The sequence below is a fragment of the Trachemys scripta genome, chromosome 7 (assembly GCF_013100865.1).
Source record: "Trachemys scripta elegans isolate TJP31775 chromosome 7, CAS_Tse_1.0, whole genome shotgun sequence".
Classification (NCBI taxonomy): Eukaryota; Metazoa; Chordata; order Testudines; family Emydidae; genus Trachemys; species Trachemys scripta.
The window spans coordinates 122247028-122264705 of NC_048304.1; the positions used below are offsets into that span (position 1 = coordinate 122247028).

At 49.3% G+C, this 17678-nt stretch overlaps 1 protein-coding gene across 2 annotated transcripts in view; it reads right to left on the reverse strand.

Annotated features, from left to right (window-relative positions):
• Positions 1 to 2463: 2463 nt before the first annotated feature.
• Positions 2464 to 17678, reverse strand: part of PDCD11 (programmed cell death 11) — a 43046-nt gene continuing 27831 nt past the window's right edge. Inside the window, exons 23-36 of one of the 2 annotated variants that reach the window (XM_034774974.1) lie at positions 17363 to 17452; positions 16369 to 16471; positions 15552 to 15729; positions 14186 to 14242; positions 13115 to 13237; positions 12482 to 12604; positions 10968 to 11148; positions 10042 to 10155; positions 8777 to 8920; positions 7753 to 8003; positions 6857 to 7025; positions 5483 to 5636; positions 4637 to 4802; positions 2464 to 2983 (exon numbers count right to left, since the gene is read on the reverse strand). In XM_034774974.1, coding sequence (XP_034630865.1) covers positions 2812 to 2983; positions 4637 to 4802; positions 5483 to 5636; positions 6857 to 7025; positions 7753 to 8003; positions 8777 to 8920; positions 10042 to 10155; positions 10968 to 11148; positions 12482 to 12604; positions 13115 to 13237; positions 14186 to 14242; positions 15552 to 15729; positions 16369 to 16471; positions 17363 to 17452 — 2025 coding nt within the window. In that variant the 3' untranslated portion in view covers positions 2464 to 2811. Of the gene's footprint in view, positions 2984 to 4636; positions 4803 to 5482; positions 5637 to 6856; positions 7026 to 7752; positions 8004 to 8776; positions 8924 to 10041; positions 10156 to 10967; positions 11149 to 12481; positions 12605 to 13114; positions 13238 to 14185; positions 14243 to 15551; positions 15730 to 16368; positions 16472 to 17362; positions 17453 to 17678 lie in introns of both variants that reach the window. The other variant, XM_034774973.1, reaches the window with a different exon arrangement.

Here is a 17678-nt window from a genome sequence, read left to right on the forward strand (position 1 = left end):
CATTTTGAAGGGCCCATAATCCCGCGCCTCACATTAACCCCTCTAACTCTGAGGCCACAGAACCAACCTAAGAAGAAGATGCTCAACCTGGGTGTGTTGATCAGGGACAGCCTTCGGATGCTCATTCCTTCTCTACATACAAAGGAAGGGATGAAAAGTGGACAGAAGGCGCATAAAAACAGAACATAAGAATGGCCATACAGAACCATTGGTCTGTCCCAGTTAGCCCAGTATCCTGTCTTTGGACGGTGGCCAGCGCCAGATGCTTCAGAAGGAATGAACAAAACAGGGCAATTATTGAACATCCCATTGTCCAGTCCCAGCACCTGGCAGTCAGAGGCTTAGGGATACCCAGAGCATGGGATTGCAATCCTGACCATCTTGGCTAAAAGCCATTGATGGACCTAGCCTCCATATAGAATTCTTTTTTGAACCACTTTTGGCCTTCACAACATGCCCTGGCAACAGGGTAATGGGGCATTGTGTGAAGAGGTACTTCCTTATGGTTGTTTTAAGCCTAGTAATTTCATTGGCTGACCCCTGGCTCTTGTGTTATGTGAAGGGGTAAACAACACTTCCTTATTTACTTTCTCCACACCATTCATGATTATATAGACCTTTATCATATCCCCCTTTGTCATCTCCTTACCAAGCAGAACAATCCCAGTCTTTATAATCTCTCCTCATATGGAAGCTGTTCCATACCCCTAATCATTTTGTTGCCCTTCTCTGATTTCTAAAAATTCTAATACATCTTTTTTGAGATAGGGCGACCAGATCTGCATTCAGTATTCAAGGTGTGGGCGTACCATGGATTTATACAGTGGCATTATAATATTTTCTGTCTTATTATCTATCCCTTTCTTAATGTTCCTAACATTCTCTTAGCCTTTTTGACTGCCGCTGCACATTGAGATGTTTTCAGAAAACTATCCACAATGACTCCAAGATTTCTATCTTGAGTGGCAACAGCTAATTTAGACCTCATCGTTTTGTATGTATACTTGGGATTATATTTTCCAATGAGCATTAATTTGCACTTATCAACGTTGAATTTCATCTGCCATTGTATTGCCCAGTTTTGTGAGATCGCATTGTAACTCTTCACACTCAACTTTGGACTTAATTATCTTAAGTGATTGTGTATCATTTCCAAACTTTGTCACCTCACTGTTTACCCCTTTTTCCAGATCATTTATGAATATGTTGAACAGCACAGGCCGCAGGACAGATCCTGGGGGGACCCTTGCTATTTACCACTCTCCATTGTGAAAACTGACCATTTATTTCTACCCTTTGCTTCCTGTCTTTTAACCAGTTACTAACCCCTGTGAGAATCTTCCCTCTCATCTCATGAGTGCTTATGTTACTTAAGAGTCTTTGGACCGTACCCAGATTCGGAAGGGAACAACGAGAGATCCTGCTGGTGGACTATTCTCCAGTAAATGGAAGAGGTCACATTTTCTTTCAGGAAGAAGGGTGCGACATTTGGAATTAGGCTCTTCAAGGAGATGTACAACCCCTCAGCTGGAGAAGCACAAAAGAACCAGTGGCTCCCTGATACTATAACTGTATAGCTTCTAATGATAGATTTCGTCTCATGGAGTTAAGTGGATTTAAAAAGAGGAACACAGAGCGTGGTTTTGCTCAGAACTTGCTGGAACATGTCCAAGACAAATATTAATTAACAAAAGAACTGATAGGAACCTAATGTGGCTTAGGAAGTCACCACTTCCTTTGCAGCTGGCAATGGGGGTGTATAGAGATAGGTTTCTTTGTGTTATGATCTAGTCTTTGGCCCTTTTGATGAAAAATGTTCTCTAAGCGTCACCACTTGCATGGGGCCCCTTGGACTCTGCAGGATGGTCCAGTGGTTAGGTTGCTAAGTCCAGGATTTAGGAGGTGAGGGGTCAATTTGCTGTTTTGCAACAGACCTCCTGTGGGACCTTAGGCCAGTCATTCCACCAGTGTCACAACGCCCCAGCTGTACAAGGGGGTAACAGCACTGCCCTACCTCAGTGAGGATGTCAGGATACATTCATTAAAGACTGAGAAGGGCTCGGATACTACGCAGATGGTAGCCACATAAGAACCTTAGCTAGGCCGTCCTATTCCAAGTAGGAAAAGGTTAAAATGGGATTGGTTATTTTACAGCAAGTAACACCTGGTTTCTTCTCTCAGTTTAATGACCTCTTAGACAGCTGCTGCTGAGGCAGTCTCCTTTCTAATTAGCGTCCATCACAAGCCGTGTTCGTTACCCTAGAGCTGCTCACGAGCACCGGATCAAGTTTAATCGGATGGCCGTAGGCTTTAAGAGGAATCAATCAGGCAGGTGGTTGTGTTAAATTGCTGCAGCACAAAGGCACTGGAGACAAATCTTGAAAGACACCGAAGCAGGTGAAATGCGAGAACATTCTGAGCAACGCTGGGATGAGCGGGTGGGGAAAGAGAAGGGAGCTTATGCCAGGTCATTGCATTTAATGATGGGGAGTCACTGACTGCCCCATTTCGACAGGAAAGCAGTACAGAGGACAGCAGTTTCTACCAGGTATAAAACAATCAGCACTTAAATAACTAGATCCAAAATCATCCACACGTTAAAAGTCTGTTGTACAGTGGGGCAAGATGGAAAGCTCCTGTAAATGTTGACTTCTTTCCACCTCACTTTGGTCCTGGACAATCCAGCCGGCTGCTGGTCCTCTCCGGAAACGCACTAGTTATGGACACAGGCAGCCCATTACTGTGGATCTCCGCCTCCAACACCACATACACAGCGTCTGCAACATGATTTGAGTCTCTCTGCTCTGGGAGTTAGCTCTCGGCAAGAGAGCTCTTGGACTCTACGTACTCCAGCGCCGCTACTTTCACAGCCTGGATGGTTTCCGACGTGCCGTATTTCTTCTCGTAATCCAGGTAACGCTTGAAGAAAAACTTCATCCTCTTCGCTGCCAGGCTCAGGTGAATGACCCGCTCGAAAATATCCCTGCAAGAATCAAAAACCCATTCAGAATGTGGATCAGCACTGGACCCGCAAACCTGATATCCTGCCTCTGAACAATGGGCAGGACAGGTCATACTTCAGGGGAAGGCAAAGGACACACAGTACATGCACTCAGCCTGTTGTAGAATGAACCGTCAGAGCCCTGTGAATCAGCAGGCTTCATAACCCCCTTCCTCTCTGCTTGCACGGTTACTGGCCAAATTAGACAGCCGTGTCTCTAAAATCCAGGCACAGTATTCGACTGAGCTCAGGGAATGGTCCCAGATGGCCTACATGCTGTGGAAAGCAGGATTTCCTTTCGCTAGCTCCAAGCTCATGCCAGTGAGTAGCCCTTCTTGCCCCGCAGGATAGACTTGGCAGAATTCAATTTTTTAAAATAATTTTGACCAATAATATCGATGATTGTTTACACTTTTTTTCTATTTTTATATATCTAAATGTTTACAGTTGTGCAGTTATGGGCTTTAAGCAGTTTTTTTTATATATTTTATCAAGTTAAATGTTCATAGTTGTGGGTAATTATGGGGGGGTCAGATGAGGGACAGGGTCAGACAGTAATTATTTAATGACAGTAGATGTTGAGATTCAAAAAGTTTCATAGAGGTTTTCATAGAATCTCAGGCTTGAAAGGGACCTCAGGAGGTCATCTAGTAAAACCCCCTGCTCAAAGCAGGACCAATCCCCAGACAGATTTTTTTTTGCCCCAGATCCCTAAATGGCCCCCTTAAAGATTGGGCTCACAACCCTGGGTTTAGTAGGCCAATGCTCAAACCACTGCGCTATCCCTCCCCCCTATAAAAATAAAGTTTTATAACTGTTAAAGCACAAATTGTCAACATCATGTCAAAATATATGAAGTAATTAGCCTTAAAATGAAACTGTAATAAGTTCTCAAGCAGCATTTTTCTTACTCTGTCTATCTGGAAATTTTGATCATCATCCATGGAAATATTTTTTCGTTGGCTGGAGTGTGTGTGGTGAAGCTGATGTTTATCAATATCTACCAACAAAAATCTAATCCCTTGAAGGCTAACTAAGGGACCATGTAAAATGGAAGAGCTGATCGGCTTTCGCTATCACTCTGCATATGAAGGAGCAATCTCACATCCTTGCTGAGGGCCGACCCAGCCTGGGGGCTGGGAGATGAATATGCTCTTCTGTGAGCCACACACATATGGAGCAGAAAGAGTGGCAGCATTAAATAAAGAGGTTAATTAGGTTCTTGCTCAGGCAGTGGTGGCCTCTTGCTCTCAGCCTTGTAGACATATAAAATCAGTTACTGGAGAAGCGATCCAGGCAGGGAATAAAAAGAGGTCAAGAGACATGCAGAAGTACTTCCCCACATGCTGCGTAGATCTTGCTGGGGTCCTGAAGATTTAAATCAGATTCGCTAGTTTCTGGACTCTGCATTGCTGTGAAAGCTCCGTCCAAGTCTGCCCATTGGGCCCTTGAAGGTCTCCTCCTTTCCAACGAAGATGAGCCCAGAGCCATTTGCCTTCCCCATGCAACACAGATTCGCTGTTGCTCTGGGATCCTCCAGACTGCAGGGTATCCACACTCCCTGCGGGGGCGCGTTTTAAGCCTTGCACATCTTACCCCCGTCCCTCCCCGCCGCCCTGTGTCGCAAGCACTCACCGTACTTCCTTCTGGCTGCCGTGTTTGATCATCATGTCTATGTAGATGGACCAGATGTCCGTGCGTTTTGGGTAGCTGCTCAGCGTGCTCTCAAAAATGGCCTTGGCGTGTTCGGGGTCCCCAAAGTGGAACTCCAGCTGAGCAAACTTGGAAATCACATCCACATCTATAATGAGAAGACACTCCTCAGGGCATTGCATACACCAGCAGGGGCGCCTGTCCCTCTCCAGCTCCTCCCAGCCACCCCCCAAACACATGCAGACAACTGCCAAATATCCAAGCAAGAGGCTGGCACAGCTCCAAGGACAATGCTATCTGCAGCCAATCCTTTAGTCTCTGCTCAGAAAGAGGTTTTGGTGGGATGAGGATCTGCATCCCTAGAGTCGACTGCAGCTCACTTCCCATCTCAGCATTTTATTCCGCTCTCTCCTGGAGGGGATGACTTAGGTGTCGGTCTCTCGGGTTTCAACCCTCCAGGGCTCCCTGGAACCATGACTCAAATCCCAGCAGGGCCTGCAGCCCTTCCCCTTCAGAAGCAGAACACACATGCAGAGCAGCTGACTTTGGGTCGGGGTTTTCAGACCTTAAAAAACGAGGTCCCCTCTGCTCTGCGCGAGCCGATCCCATGGCTTAGCGTGTTCCAGGAAGGTTGGCTTTGGCATCCTGGCCAAAAGTCTCCCCTCCCCATTGCTGCCAGGCATCAGGAGATTGCAGACCTATTTGCTTCTTCCCAGCTGTTAGCACGGCAGAATACCAAAGATCAACCAAGCGCCTGAGAAGCGGGAACCCAACGAATGGGAAGGATGTCACATGGAGTGGGAGAGAAGCCAGCCTTGGGACACTTACGTTCTTTATTTGGCAGGCCCTTGAGGGCGCGTTCCAGGAGCCTGTGCGTGGCCTCTACCTGGCCCCGTTTCAGGAGGAAGGTGGCGTATTTCAACCACATGGATTTCTCCTGGCGGAACCGTTTCAGCATCGTGTTGTACAGGTCATCAGCTTGCTGGAAAGATACCAGAGAGGGACGGAGAGGTCAGTCTAACATCGGGTTGGATCACGCAACCTCATACTAGAGCCTGGCACTTCTGGAGAGCTTTCCAGCTGTGATCTTTAAGGCCTGGTCTACACTTAAAAGTTAGGTCGACACAGCCACATCAGACAGGGGTGTGAAAAATCCACCCCCCCGCGAGTGCCACAGCTACACCACTCTAACCCGCAGTGTAGACGCAGCTATGTCAGCAGAAGAATGCTTCTGTCGACATAGCTACCATTGCTCGGTTGCGTCATGTTCTTTCACCAATGGAAAAACCCCTTGTGTTGCTGTAGGCTGCATCTACACTTCCGGGTTATGCCGGCATAGCAACGGTCGCCTAGCTCTGCCATGTACCGTCTCCAGCGTGTTTTACAGAGGCGGGGGAGTATCATTAGCTCCGCTCTTTTTAAAACACAGATGGGGAAACTGGAGCAGCTTCCCCCAGTTCATACAGCAACTCGCTGCCAAGCTAAGAACAGCGCTCAGGTCTCCCAACTCCCAGGCCTGTGCCTGGCTCAGCTGACCACGCTGCCTCCCTACAAGGGTGGATTTTTACTCTGTCTGTGGCTTCTGACCATGTAGGAAACAGTATCCCTGGAGCAGAGTGAATGCACTGGGCCTTTCACCTCTGCATGCTGGGAATGAGATACAGGTTTAGAGCTTAAGTGACAGTGAGTTTGGTGTTTCCCCGCTGGGTCTGTAGGGTCAGTTTGACATGCCTATCTATCACTGCTAGGCCAAGCCAAGCCCAGGAGCAGAACTGCAGGAGCAGTTGCAAGGTCAGGACTGGGATGCATTGGCACAGCTGTGTGGGAAACTTGCCTAGCACCTGCATTATATCCAGCTCTAATCAGCGCGACTGGTCCCTCACCCTTTCAGGAGCGCCAAATTCAGAGGGCCTGGAGGAAATCAAGTCTTGGTAACAGACAGATCATCCTATTATGCACCACAGGGAACAGATTAACAGGCAGATGCTACGTGGGGAAGACCCATGTAAGAAATAAACTGATGGGAAGTTCCCTTGCTGCTCCCAACAGCTCACGCAGGCCTGCACCATAACTCTCAGTCAGATATACCCAACTGGGGAGCAAATGCTGGGTTCGGCCCGGCACTTTCTAAGGAAAAAAAAAAAAAAAAAAGCTCATCTCCTGCCCTGGTGGTGAGCAGCACTCAGGGGTCCAGGCACCCACCTGGTATTTCTCAGAGCTGGCATAGATGTCAGCCAGGTGCTGGAAGACTTTCAGGGGCTCATTGTACTGAACGGCCCTCTCGAAGACCTTCATCAGAGTCTCCTCCGTGCCATACATGTTCTCGAGGTTCAGCAAAGCTACCCACACGTTCAGCTTCTCCTGCTCCTCCCTGAAAGCAAAACAGGACAAGAACTTTGTCGGAGGAACTCAAAACCCTTTACAAACATTAGCTGAGCCCCAACACGCCTGTAAGGTTGGCTAAGGGACTGCATCACTGCACCACTCAAATGCGGCCCTCTCTGGGGCGGAGTGTGGTAGTTGTTTTACGGTGCACAGTAACGCCACACTGTAAGAGAGGAAGAATTGTGTAGCCAATTGAAACTGTCTGGAGAATATAAAGGAGGCAGAATGTATTTACTCATGTTGAAGTAAGCCCACAGGACCAAGGATAACACCCTAACTCTCAGGAAGAGAGCCAGAAAAGAGTATTAGGTCTCATCTAAACGAGAACCACAGCACCACGTTGGGACACTGGCTCAGTACTGATTGAGAAGGAAGACTGGGCACCTATGAAATTATCAATTGCTCTTTCTGCAGCACCCATTTGTTCCCTTACGTCTCCCATCCTAGCCATGCCCAGGCTGGGCCCGGCTTAGCTTTAAGTTCTAACTGGATCACAGCACACGATGGGCTAGCTGCAGACCAACGTAGTGTCACGGCAGCGATTCAGTCTGGGGCCTCCCTCAAACAAGGCAGGCGGAGAACTGCAGCCCTTTCTATTCCCCACCCTGGTGGCTGGCGTCCCTACATTCCATTTCTAGAGGCAGGTTAGATGCCCGTGCACGTGTAGTGTACATCAAGCTGCTCCCCTCCCATGCCGGGGGGAAGCGTTTTACCTGAAGGAGATGGTTTTGAGTGCTCTTTCCGCCACCGCCCTGGCCTTCTCGATCTCCGTGGCTTGGAGGTGGAAGGCCATGTACTGTAGCCACAGGATGGAGCTGCTGGGATTGCTCAACACCAAGCGGTCAAAGTCGTCTGCCGTCTGGGGCTGACGATTGGGGTCCATCAGGGCGGCTTCGATCTTGGAGAGCTCCTTCTCCACCCTCTGCTTCTCTTGCTCCTTCTCCTTCTTCGTCTGCTTCTTCCTCTGAAGCGGGCAAGGAAAGGGGTGAGAACAAGAGGCAGGGTCACTTTGGAATACTTCAGGCACCATCTAGCACCCCAAGGAAATGATGGACGCAAGATGGTCAGACACTAGGGCATCCTGGGGGGCGTCTATTCAACAGACTGAGCCAATTTTTTAGAGAGGGAAATGAAACCTAGAGCGTTTTGAAACCCCACCGGAGGCTGCGTCTCAGAAGAGCAGAGTCACAAGGGGGAAGGGATATTAGTTTCCCTTCATAAAGCACATCAAGGGACTGAGCTAATTCCCTAACTTTGCACCTCTGACTGCAGAGTTTACACTTTAACTCCCCTCGAACGTGATTTCATCCGACATTTTTTTCCACAGCACAAGCCCAGTGGTTGCTGGTGACCAGTGCAATTGCCACCGCGTAGCTGTCTGCTCTGGAAGGGCTGGAGTGTTACAGGTCAAGACTGAGGTGCATTGGCAGAACGTCAGGGGATGGGTGTGGCTCAGGACTGGAAGGACGGGGTTGAGGTGCATGGGTAGGGCTGTGAGAAGGAAACTCCGCTCGCACAGCACCTGCCCGTGCTATCCCTCAAAGATCGTCACCTTCCTCTCTCTTTGGAGATGGTTATGTTTATCCACACACCTTAAAAGACCATAATAAGATCTGATTGGTGAAGACAGTCCCTGGGGTTAAACACAGCCTTTACCATCTGACACAAAGACAGTAAGTGACGAGAAGGCAAGTTACAGCAGCTCCCGCCCAGGCGGCGATGTCCAGGATACTGTACCATGGACTGTGTGTCGTCCTCTTCCTCGCTGTCTGAGCTCTCCTCTTTCCGATTCGATACTGGCACCTCCAGGGCATTTAAACCCTCGTCCCAAGTGAAGCCACTAGAAACCTGCAGCCTTGGAGCCTCCGCACGTTTTGTCTCCTGCTTGAAGGAGGACAATAGGAGATATCACTTGGTTTATAGTCCAGGCTTCTCTTGGGAGCAGGCACAACTGCTACATGCACCCCGCCTTGCTCTAGCTTGTGCATTGTCCACCAAAGTGACACCCGAAATTCCCCACCACCACGCCCCTGCCAGAGTGACTTAGCCATAACCAACTGGGGCCATGGAGGAAGAAGCAGGGAGAAAAAACAGGCTCACTGAAAAATTTCAAGAGATTTCTGGAGCAACGAGAATAAATTGTTCACATTTATCTAGAAACTTTCATCCTGAACACCCCATCCCCCACCCCCAATTATGTTTTCTAGAGATAGCCATCACTTCATCCACTACTGGCATGCAAGCACCTCTGGGGTGGAGCATGATGGCTGTTTGACAACACAGCAGAGTAGAGCAGGAAATAAACATACTGTCGCTAGTTGTAACTGCGGATAGCCCCCAGATTGGATTTGGCCAGGACAGTGGAACTAACACCCCTATTCTTGTGGCAGATGACAAAATATCCAAGTGGCCAGAAAGGCGAGAGAGACTAGGAGAATCACCCACATCTCTTTGGCTTCCCTTGAAGGTCTCCCTTCCCAGCACTGACCAGACCAGACCCTGCTCAGATCAGACCAGATTCCCTGTAATCTTTATTACCCAGTTTAAAACTCCCTGCATCACCCCAAGGTGATGGCTTTTTGTGGGAAGAATGGAAAGCACCAGGACTCCAGTTCTGGATTTCAGGGCTCTGGTTACAGTACACGGAGCTGTCTCCCTACAGGCCATTAGTAACCAAACTCTTAAAGAGCCACGTGTCTGCTAATTGTTGAAGCAGGTCCTTTTTTATGCACAGAGGAGGAGTCCAGCTCTCTTATCAGCGTGTAAAGAGATCCAGTAACCACACGCAGAGCAGGTCAAACCCAAAGCGCTGACGCAGCCGGTTGCCTTCATGCTGCTTATCAGCCTGGTAGAAGCTGGCATCTCAACGGGCCTCACAGCCATGTACCCTGCAGCAGCTTATTCCAGGCCCCCATCGCAGTCACCCTCAGGCAGTCCTCTGCCAGTCACCCCGAACACCCCTTTGCTTGTTCATATTCTCCTCTTCCTCTGTATACTCTCACCTTGGATTTCCTTTTATTCTCCTCCTCATCTTCCTCCTGCTCCCGGCAATAGACCTCAATGCCGCTGTCATCCTCGTCCGTCAGGCGAGCTCGCTTTTTCCTGGGCTTCGCCTCCTGCAGTGAAGGCGGGGGGAAGGGTGAGCCATTGGAAAGAGACTTTAAAAGAATTCTATTTTCAAGGTCAAACACTGGCTACAGACAGAGAAAGCAGAGGCCTTGGAATAACGGTCACCGCCTTCCCCCATCACCCAGAGACACAAGGTACAACATGAGTCACAAGAGAAAAGTCATGAGTGTGGCAGGCCTCAATCCACGTGGCCGATGGTCAAGCCAACTATTATGGGCCAAATTCCAGCAGGTGCTGGGCAGAGGTGCCTGCCAAAAAACTCAAGATACAAGAACATAAGGCAGGGGACCAGTGATTTTCTTCCCCAAAACACACACACTTGGGGGTGGTGGCCAAGGGGAGTTGTCTAGAGGGGTGTATGCAATCCCCACTCCCAGTGTGGCGCTCCATCCCCGTGCCGTGGTGGCTGGGCCACATATAAACATTGATGAGCCTGCTACATCATGGGCTATCAGAGGTGGATCCTTTAGCTCAGGCGGTTGAAGCTCAAGCTTTAACATCCAGATGTCCCAGGTTCAAGCCCTCTTTGTTAGCAGTCAGACTCCCCCATTCATACAAAGTGACATTGCAATTCATGCAGTTCTGTCTGTGGCAGAGGAGAGTTCTGGACCATAGTTCTTTTTTCTATTCTGCAAAAACTTCATGTTAGTTTCCATTAAAATGAGCTGAATCTTTATCCCCCATAAATGTCCCGCTTTGAGGATGAAGCGGACGGAAGCAAGGGGAACGCATTTCTGCCCCTCCGCTCAGCACAACCACCCACCCCAATCTGGGGTACAATCCCCCTGCGTGCACGTACCTGTTCGCCTTCCGAGACTCTTCTTTTCCGTTTTGCCTTCAGCTTCTTGAACTCCTCTCTCTTCTCCTTGCCCTCGTCTGTGTCACAGCGCGGCAGGCCCAGCGACTCGGGCAGGACACTTGGCTTCCCAGTGTCCTCAGAGAGGAGGGAAAGCTCAACATGGCTCTCTTTATTATTTACACTGCGGCACGTTTCCAGGGGGAAGAGAACAGAAAATCAGGGATATTCCAATTGCTGGGAATGCTGCCAGAGCTTTAGGAACATAGGATCGGAAGGGACTTCCTGCGTCACTGAATTCAATCCCTTGCTACTGCAGGTAACCCACGTAACAGGGGCCTGTCTCCACCCCCATCCTCTTCCCTGCAGAAATCACCCGGACTTCACCGGCTGGGCTCTCAGTGACACTTCATTTCGATTCCCCTTCACCGATATAACCACAGTCCCGCATGCTCCCGCCTAGTTACAATATTTGCTCAGTTTTTAGCCCACTCAGCAGGATCTGAGGGGAACAGGGATCTCCCTACTCTGAGGCCCCTGTCTGACTGGAACCAGCTAGCCCCGTTCCTCCCTCCCTGCACTTCCTTCCTGGGCCTCCTTTACCAGCCCTGGGCTAATGAGGCCAAATGCATGTTTAGCCCACCCAGCCCATGAGATAATTACCCCCAATCAGCTTCTCCTGGGCCCTAATTAGCATCTAAGTGATCAGAGCGCAGGCTCACCTCCTCACTCTCTGCTGTCACATAATTCAGTTCATAAACTAAAACCTGTTCGGTTGTCTGTCCCCATTTCTCCTAGGGGGAGCCTGCTCCAGAACCTCACTCCTCTAATGGCTCGGAACCTGCTTCTAATTTCCAGCCTAAAACGTATTCACAGCCAGTTTATTCCCCTTTATTCTAGTGCCAGCATTGTCCTTTAGCCTCGATGGCTCTTCTCCCTCCGTGGTGTTTACCCCTCCTCCCCCGGACGTATTTACAGAGAGGAGTCAGAGCCCTTCTCAGCCTTCGTTTCACCAGGGCTCGTCTGGAGAGCGAGTTAGTGCTCGGCAAGCGAGGGTGCAATCCACAGGGCACCAGCCTGCTGCACGCTAATTGTCCATGTGGACCCTGCTACCGTGCACTAATAGGTCCCAAGTGTGCACTGATCTACTCCCGTGCCAGCTTGCCACGTATTAACTCGCCATCTAGAGGAGCCCTTAGCTAAACAAACCAAGCTCTCCTAGTCTCCTCTAGTAAGACAGGCTCTCCATTCCCCTGACCTTTGGGGGGGCACAGAAGCTCGTCCCCCCTTGGAGCTCGATCTTCCCTCCCTCCACCATGCCCCAGCCCTGGCCCGGCAGGGAATCCATCTTCCCTGCCTCTGCAGCCCTGGGGCCGGAGAAGTTCTGTGCCCCCCGATGCTAACTGGGGGTGCCCCTGCTTGCCCCCCCCCACCGCGCATGCCCCTTGTCAACGGTTCTTCTGCCCCTCCCCACTGTCCCCTCAATCTGCCAGTTCATTGGGGGGCCTCCCACCTACCTGAGGACCTTGGCAGTGAGGAACTTCCCCTCCGGCATGTATTGCTCATACAGGGATTGTTTCGGTATGAAGAAGGGGACGACTTTGTAGAATTGGATTCGGCCCACAACGGAGCTGGACAAACTGAGAAGAAAGAGTCAGAATCATACGTTGGCAGCTTCACCTTAACGGCAGCTATTTTACGGGGCCTGGTGCACGTCACCAAACCACCATCACTACAGGCAGCCTCCAACCCTGGCGAGACAAAGGAGCAGAAGAGAGGGAGTCCAGCAGGTCAGCCTGGAGGGACATTGGCAAAGCCAGATGGGCAGGACGGGAACAGCAAGGGATGTTGCAGGTCAGGATTGAGGGACACTGGGGGAAACTGTTTATAGGACGCTGGCATAGCACCTGCCTGCCATACGACCAGGTCCCTATTAGATAGTAGGACATTTTTCACATAAGCTTCACAAGCTTACAAAAAACACCAACCATTCTGACTTACACAACAAAATCCACTTGGGAAAGTGGCATTCTGTTGTCAGAGACGCTGCAGAAGTTTGAATTCTAGAGCTGTAAACACAAAACAAGCACGCACACACAGACCTCGGGCCTACACGGCCCACTGTACTTCTCTCACCATGTGCTACTCACCCACAGAACACGCCCGACTGCTTGACGGATCTGACATAGCCTCTGACCAGCTGGCCTTCCCGAACATCCTCAACACATGTCAGTTCAGGATCTTCCACTTTGTTTTTGCTCTTTGGATTTGTCCTAGAAGAAAGAGGGGGAAGAAGGAAAATCCTCACTGCAACTGAATGGTCTGTACTCTGCTGGGTCCTGAAAAAATCAACCCAAACTGCTGGAGACTGGAAAGCAATGATCCCTTACGGCGTGTGAAGGGCCAAGAACATCCTTGTTTCTCCTCCCGTTTATTGAAGTGCACAGTCTGTACACAGCACTATACAGCTATCCATGTCATTGTACTGTGGCTAACCCCTTGGCCTGGTATACTTTTAAGATAGTGCCAGAAGAAGGGGCAAAGGCACTGATTGAGGTTGTATGAAAATTTGGGGTTTGTGTCCTCCTGCCCCAAGAGGCTTTAACCCAGCCTCCCATCATGTGCATTCATGTGTCCGGCAACCTGATCTGTGGACACAATCGGGTACTCTGATGCCATCATTCGTGTTTGCAATGCACGACTGGCACAAAGTGAGACAGACTTAAAAAGAATCAAGCCCTTAATCTGCCATTTCTTCTAAAAAGTAAAACGTCCACCTGCATTTTTGAAGTTAAATGTTTATGCTGCCAATTCCGCCATGGGAAACTTTTTTTTTTTTTTTTTTAAACTAGGTCTAAATAAGTTCATTGGAGGAAAGGTAAATACACAGAACACATATACAAATGCAGCTGTGTGGACAGAGTTAGAAGAGCAGGGAAACTCAATCAGGCCTAAAATGCTTATAAATAAAAGGTGTGACTGTCTATATTCAGAACCAGACATCCTCACCTTCTCCAGTACACAGAAAATCCTCTATGCAGAATGAACAAGCAGCGTCCAAAGCTATCTTCAACCCTTACAAAGTCTCGGCTATCGGGCTAATTATGTAATCTGAACACATGCATTGGGCTGGCCTAGTAAATATGGGTTTCAGGGTGGGTAAAACACTGAATACCAAGTTTCACTGCACTTTTTACCACTCTCAATACAAAGGCACCTACCTGGATTGCCGGAGAGATATTTCTATTTTGTTGTCTTCATTGGATAGGACACAACACCTGGAGATGTGGGAGAGGCATGAAAACGGGAAACTTTTGAACAGATTAAAAAAAGCCACGCCCAGAGGAAGCAGAGAAATTCTTCATATAGCAGCATTAAACGTAGACGGTGCACTAAGAACCCAGTGCTCTGAAGCACGTACAGTCTACTGCAGACCAGTGAGATGCAACGATTTAGGAGATCAGCTGAGAAGGTTTTGTGAAAGAAAACAACCTAGCGACCTACACCATAGTATCTGAGCATCTCACAATCCTGAATGCTCACAACACCCCTGTGAGGAAGGGAAGTCATGTTAGAGGTGGGGAAACTCGGTCGCAGAGACACCATGGCCCAGATTTAGACATTTAGAAGTGTAAATCCTATGGGATTTTGGCTCCTAAGTGCTTACATTCTTTTGGAAAATGAGTCAGGCTCCTAAATCAGTTAGACATGGCAACACTGAGCACAGCAGCACCTAAATACCTGTTAATATCTGGGTGTAAGTAATGTTCCCTCTAATTTTTCTCATGTACGTGCGGAATGAATTTTGTTATGTGCACCAATATGGAGGGGATGTGTGGCAGGGGTGGGACCGAGGGGTTCGGAGTGTGGAAGGGGGCTCAGGGCTGGAGTGCGGATCAGGGCTCCGGCTGGGGGTGCAGGCTCTGGGATGGGGCCAGGGACGAAGTGTGCGGGGAGGGGGCTCAGGGCTGGGGGTGTGGCCAGAGATGAGGTTGCAGTGCAGGCTGCCCTGGGGTCACAGCGGGGGGGGGGGGGGGAAGAGGGAGAGAGAGAGAGAAAACTCCCCCCCAGCCCTCTCTCCCTGCAGCAGCTCTGGGGCTGGGGGAGAGGTGCCTCTCCCTGCTGAAGCCCTGAGCACCTTTGCAGCCCTTGAGAGGCTGCTGCGTGGCAGTGCAGCTTAGAGGGAACTTAGGGTGTATGCGATTTGTCCAACGTCCTGGGAATTAAATGCAGGTCTCCCAAGTCCCAAATTAGCACCCTAAGCACTGCAACACCCTTCTTCTTTAAGAAATGGGTTCTGAAAAGCGGACTGAAGGAAGTGGGCACACAGGAAGCAGGCAGCGGCCCCAAGCAGATACAAATGTAAGGTTACAACCTTCTCCCCTAGAGGAGCCGAAGAGCTATATGCCCTCTAACTCTTTACAATTTGCCCCGGAAGAGGTAACACTCCAGCTGGAATGCAAGGAAAACCCCTCAGTGCTGCTACCAAACCAAACCACTGGGGATCTCGTCACTGCTGAAGGATTCTTCCAGCCCCCCACTTGAAGAGGCAACAAGAGACTTCAGGAGAAGAGGAGAATCTCTGACCTGACAAGCTTCCCGATGCTGAAGTTCTCTAGCGGCTGCTCAGTGTACGAATCGCTCAGGTGAAAAATGCTGGCTTTGCCAGTCTTTCCGAAGGGAAGCGCAATGGTGAGGCCGACGTGTGGAGTCACCTTCGTTATGGTGCCCAGGGTGATGGTTCCTTCCACCAGCGAATGGACTCCTGCCAAGAGCACGGGGATTTCAGAGGGGTTATTTCAGCCAGACCCCACAAAGGGTGGAGATATTCCAAGCTTGAACACTTAGGGTAAGGGAGTCAAGTGGATAGAAAGGAAGTATGGCATTACTTCCCCAGTCGCCCATCATCCCCACAGTCTTTTGGCCATGTGGGGCCTGCGCGGCTCTCTCGGTTCACAATCCCTTTTGTAACAATGATGCCATGTTCAACCATTCACAACCCTTCCTCCCAGATATGACCCTGGACCCATTATACCCAGATCCCGCCCCAGTAATTGGCAAACAGCTTGCGTGCCACCTGGTGTCTGATGGAGATCAGTCAGAAGCCAAGTTGCTTCAGAAAAGAGCAGAGACGAGGACTCTGCCTGACACACCTAGAAGGAGAACTGCTGCTTTCATTTAAAGGTTTGAACCTCTCTGTACAGGCTGATTCTGAAAACCAAAACACCTTGAACTCTGGATCCAGATTCAGGGTGTTCGTTCTGCCCAGGATAAAGACACAAAGTTTGGCTCTGGCTTGCAGTGTTCTGATCCCACGGTTTCAGTTCAGGACCATTTCTAGTTGCTGAGCAGATGGTGGAACTCTAACAGTAAGGGTACTGCAGATAACAAGGCTTTACCATACCTGTAAGTGACAGGCAGAGGTTGGTCTCCGAGGCATCTGTGCCAGTCACTGTTGCAGACAAAGCTTGGCCATTCTTGAAGCTCTTCTCTGGATGCTTTAAGACCTGAGGGTAGAGAGACCTCCGCTCATTACCAGGGACTTCAGCCACTGATCTTGATTTTAACCAAGGTAATCTCAGGACATTTCAAGATCTACACTTGGCATTATAGACATCTTCTGCGCATCTATTAAACCCTGATAAAGAAATGGCACTGTGACGCTGGATAAATCTAGTTGTAAACACAGCATTTCTTACTGCTCACGTTTTAGGGAGGTAGCCTGGCCATAGAAAACAAAACAAAACACTGGACTGGGATTCAGGAGAAGTTGGGTCTATTCCACTGGCTTGCTGGGTGACCTTGGGCTAGTCATGTGCCACCCTGTGGCTCAGTTTCCCTATCTGTTAAATGGGGATAATGATGCCGACATGCTTTGAGATCTACTGCTGAAAAGCACTACATAAGAGCTAGCTATTATTATATTAGTTATCTTGTTGCCAATATAAAAAAAAGCAACTCTAAAGAGTCAGAGGATGCACAGTGAGTTAGTCTACAAGGTGGCAAGGTGGAGGAGAGAAAGAGAGAGAAGGGTAAAAGGACTCAGCAAGGAACCGATTTCCAAATATTTTTATTAAGAAGCAAATAGATCTGATTTGTTCTGCTAACGATCTGGCATTTCATTCGGAACCTCTGCAGTTCCCCTTTGAAAAGAAAACCAGCTAATGACGTTCACAAGCTAACATATCTCTAAAAATAACCAAGTCAACAATACTCATTATGAAGTAGCTATCCAGGCTGAAAGAGGAAGAGCGTGCCCAGCCCCACCTGTGCCACCAGATCAGGAAGCAAAGAGGAACCAAAAGGTTGGAGGCTGCTTGAGACACTTTTGTGTTTGGGTGCTCACAGCCTCGTGTGTGCAAAACCTTTGTGTGTTTGATTCTCTGGCGAGAACTTACCTTGGGGTTAAGGGAAAGCAGCAACTGGGGAACTCTCCCTCGAATCTCAGGGGTGATCTCCACCTCCAGCCACGACTTTATGGTGTTGTACTGAGAGGGAACCAACCAGCCACAGAAGAGAAAATGTTAGACTTATAAGAAGCTTCATGGATTCATTGGAGAGAGAAAATTTACAGATCAAGGCCAGAAGGGTCCAATTATGATTATCTATCCAGATCTCCTGCATACCACAAGCCAGAAAACCTCCCCCAGCATTTCCGGCCCTGATCCCAATCGCTTATTGATTAGGACTCAGACACAGGAGAGGTGCTTCTTT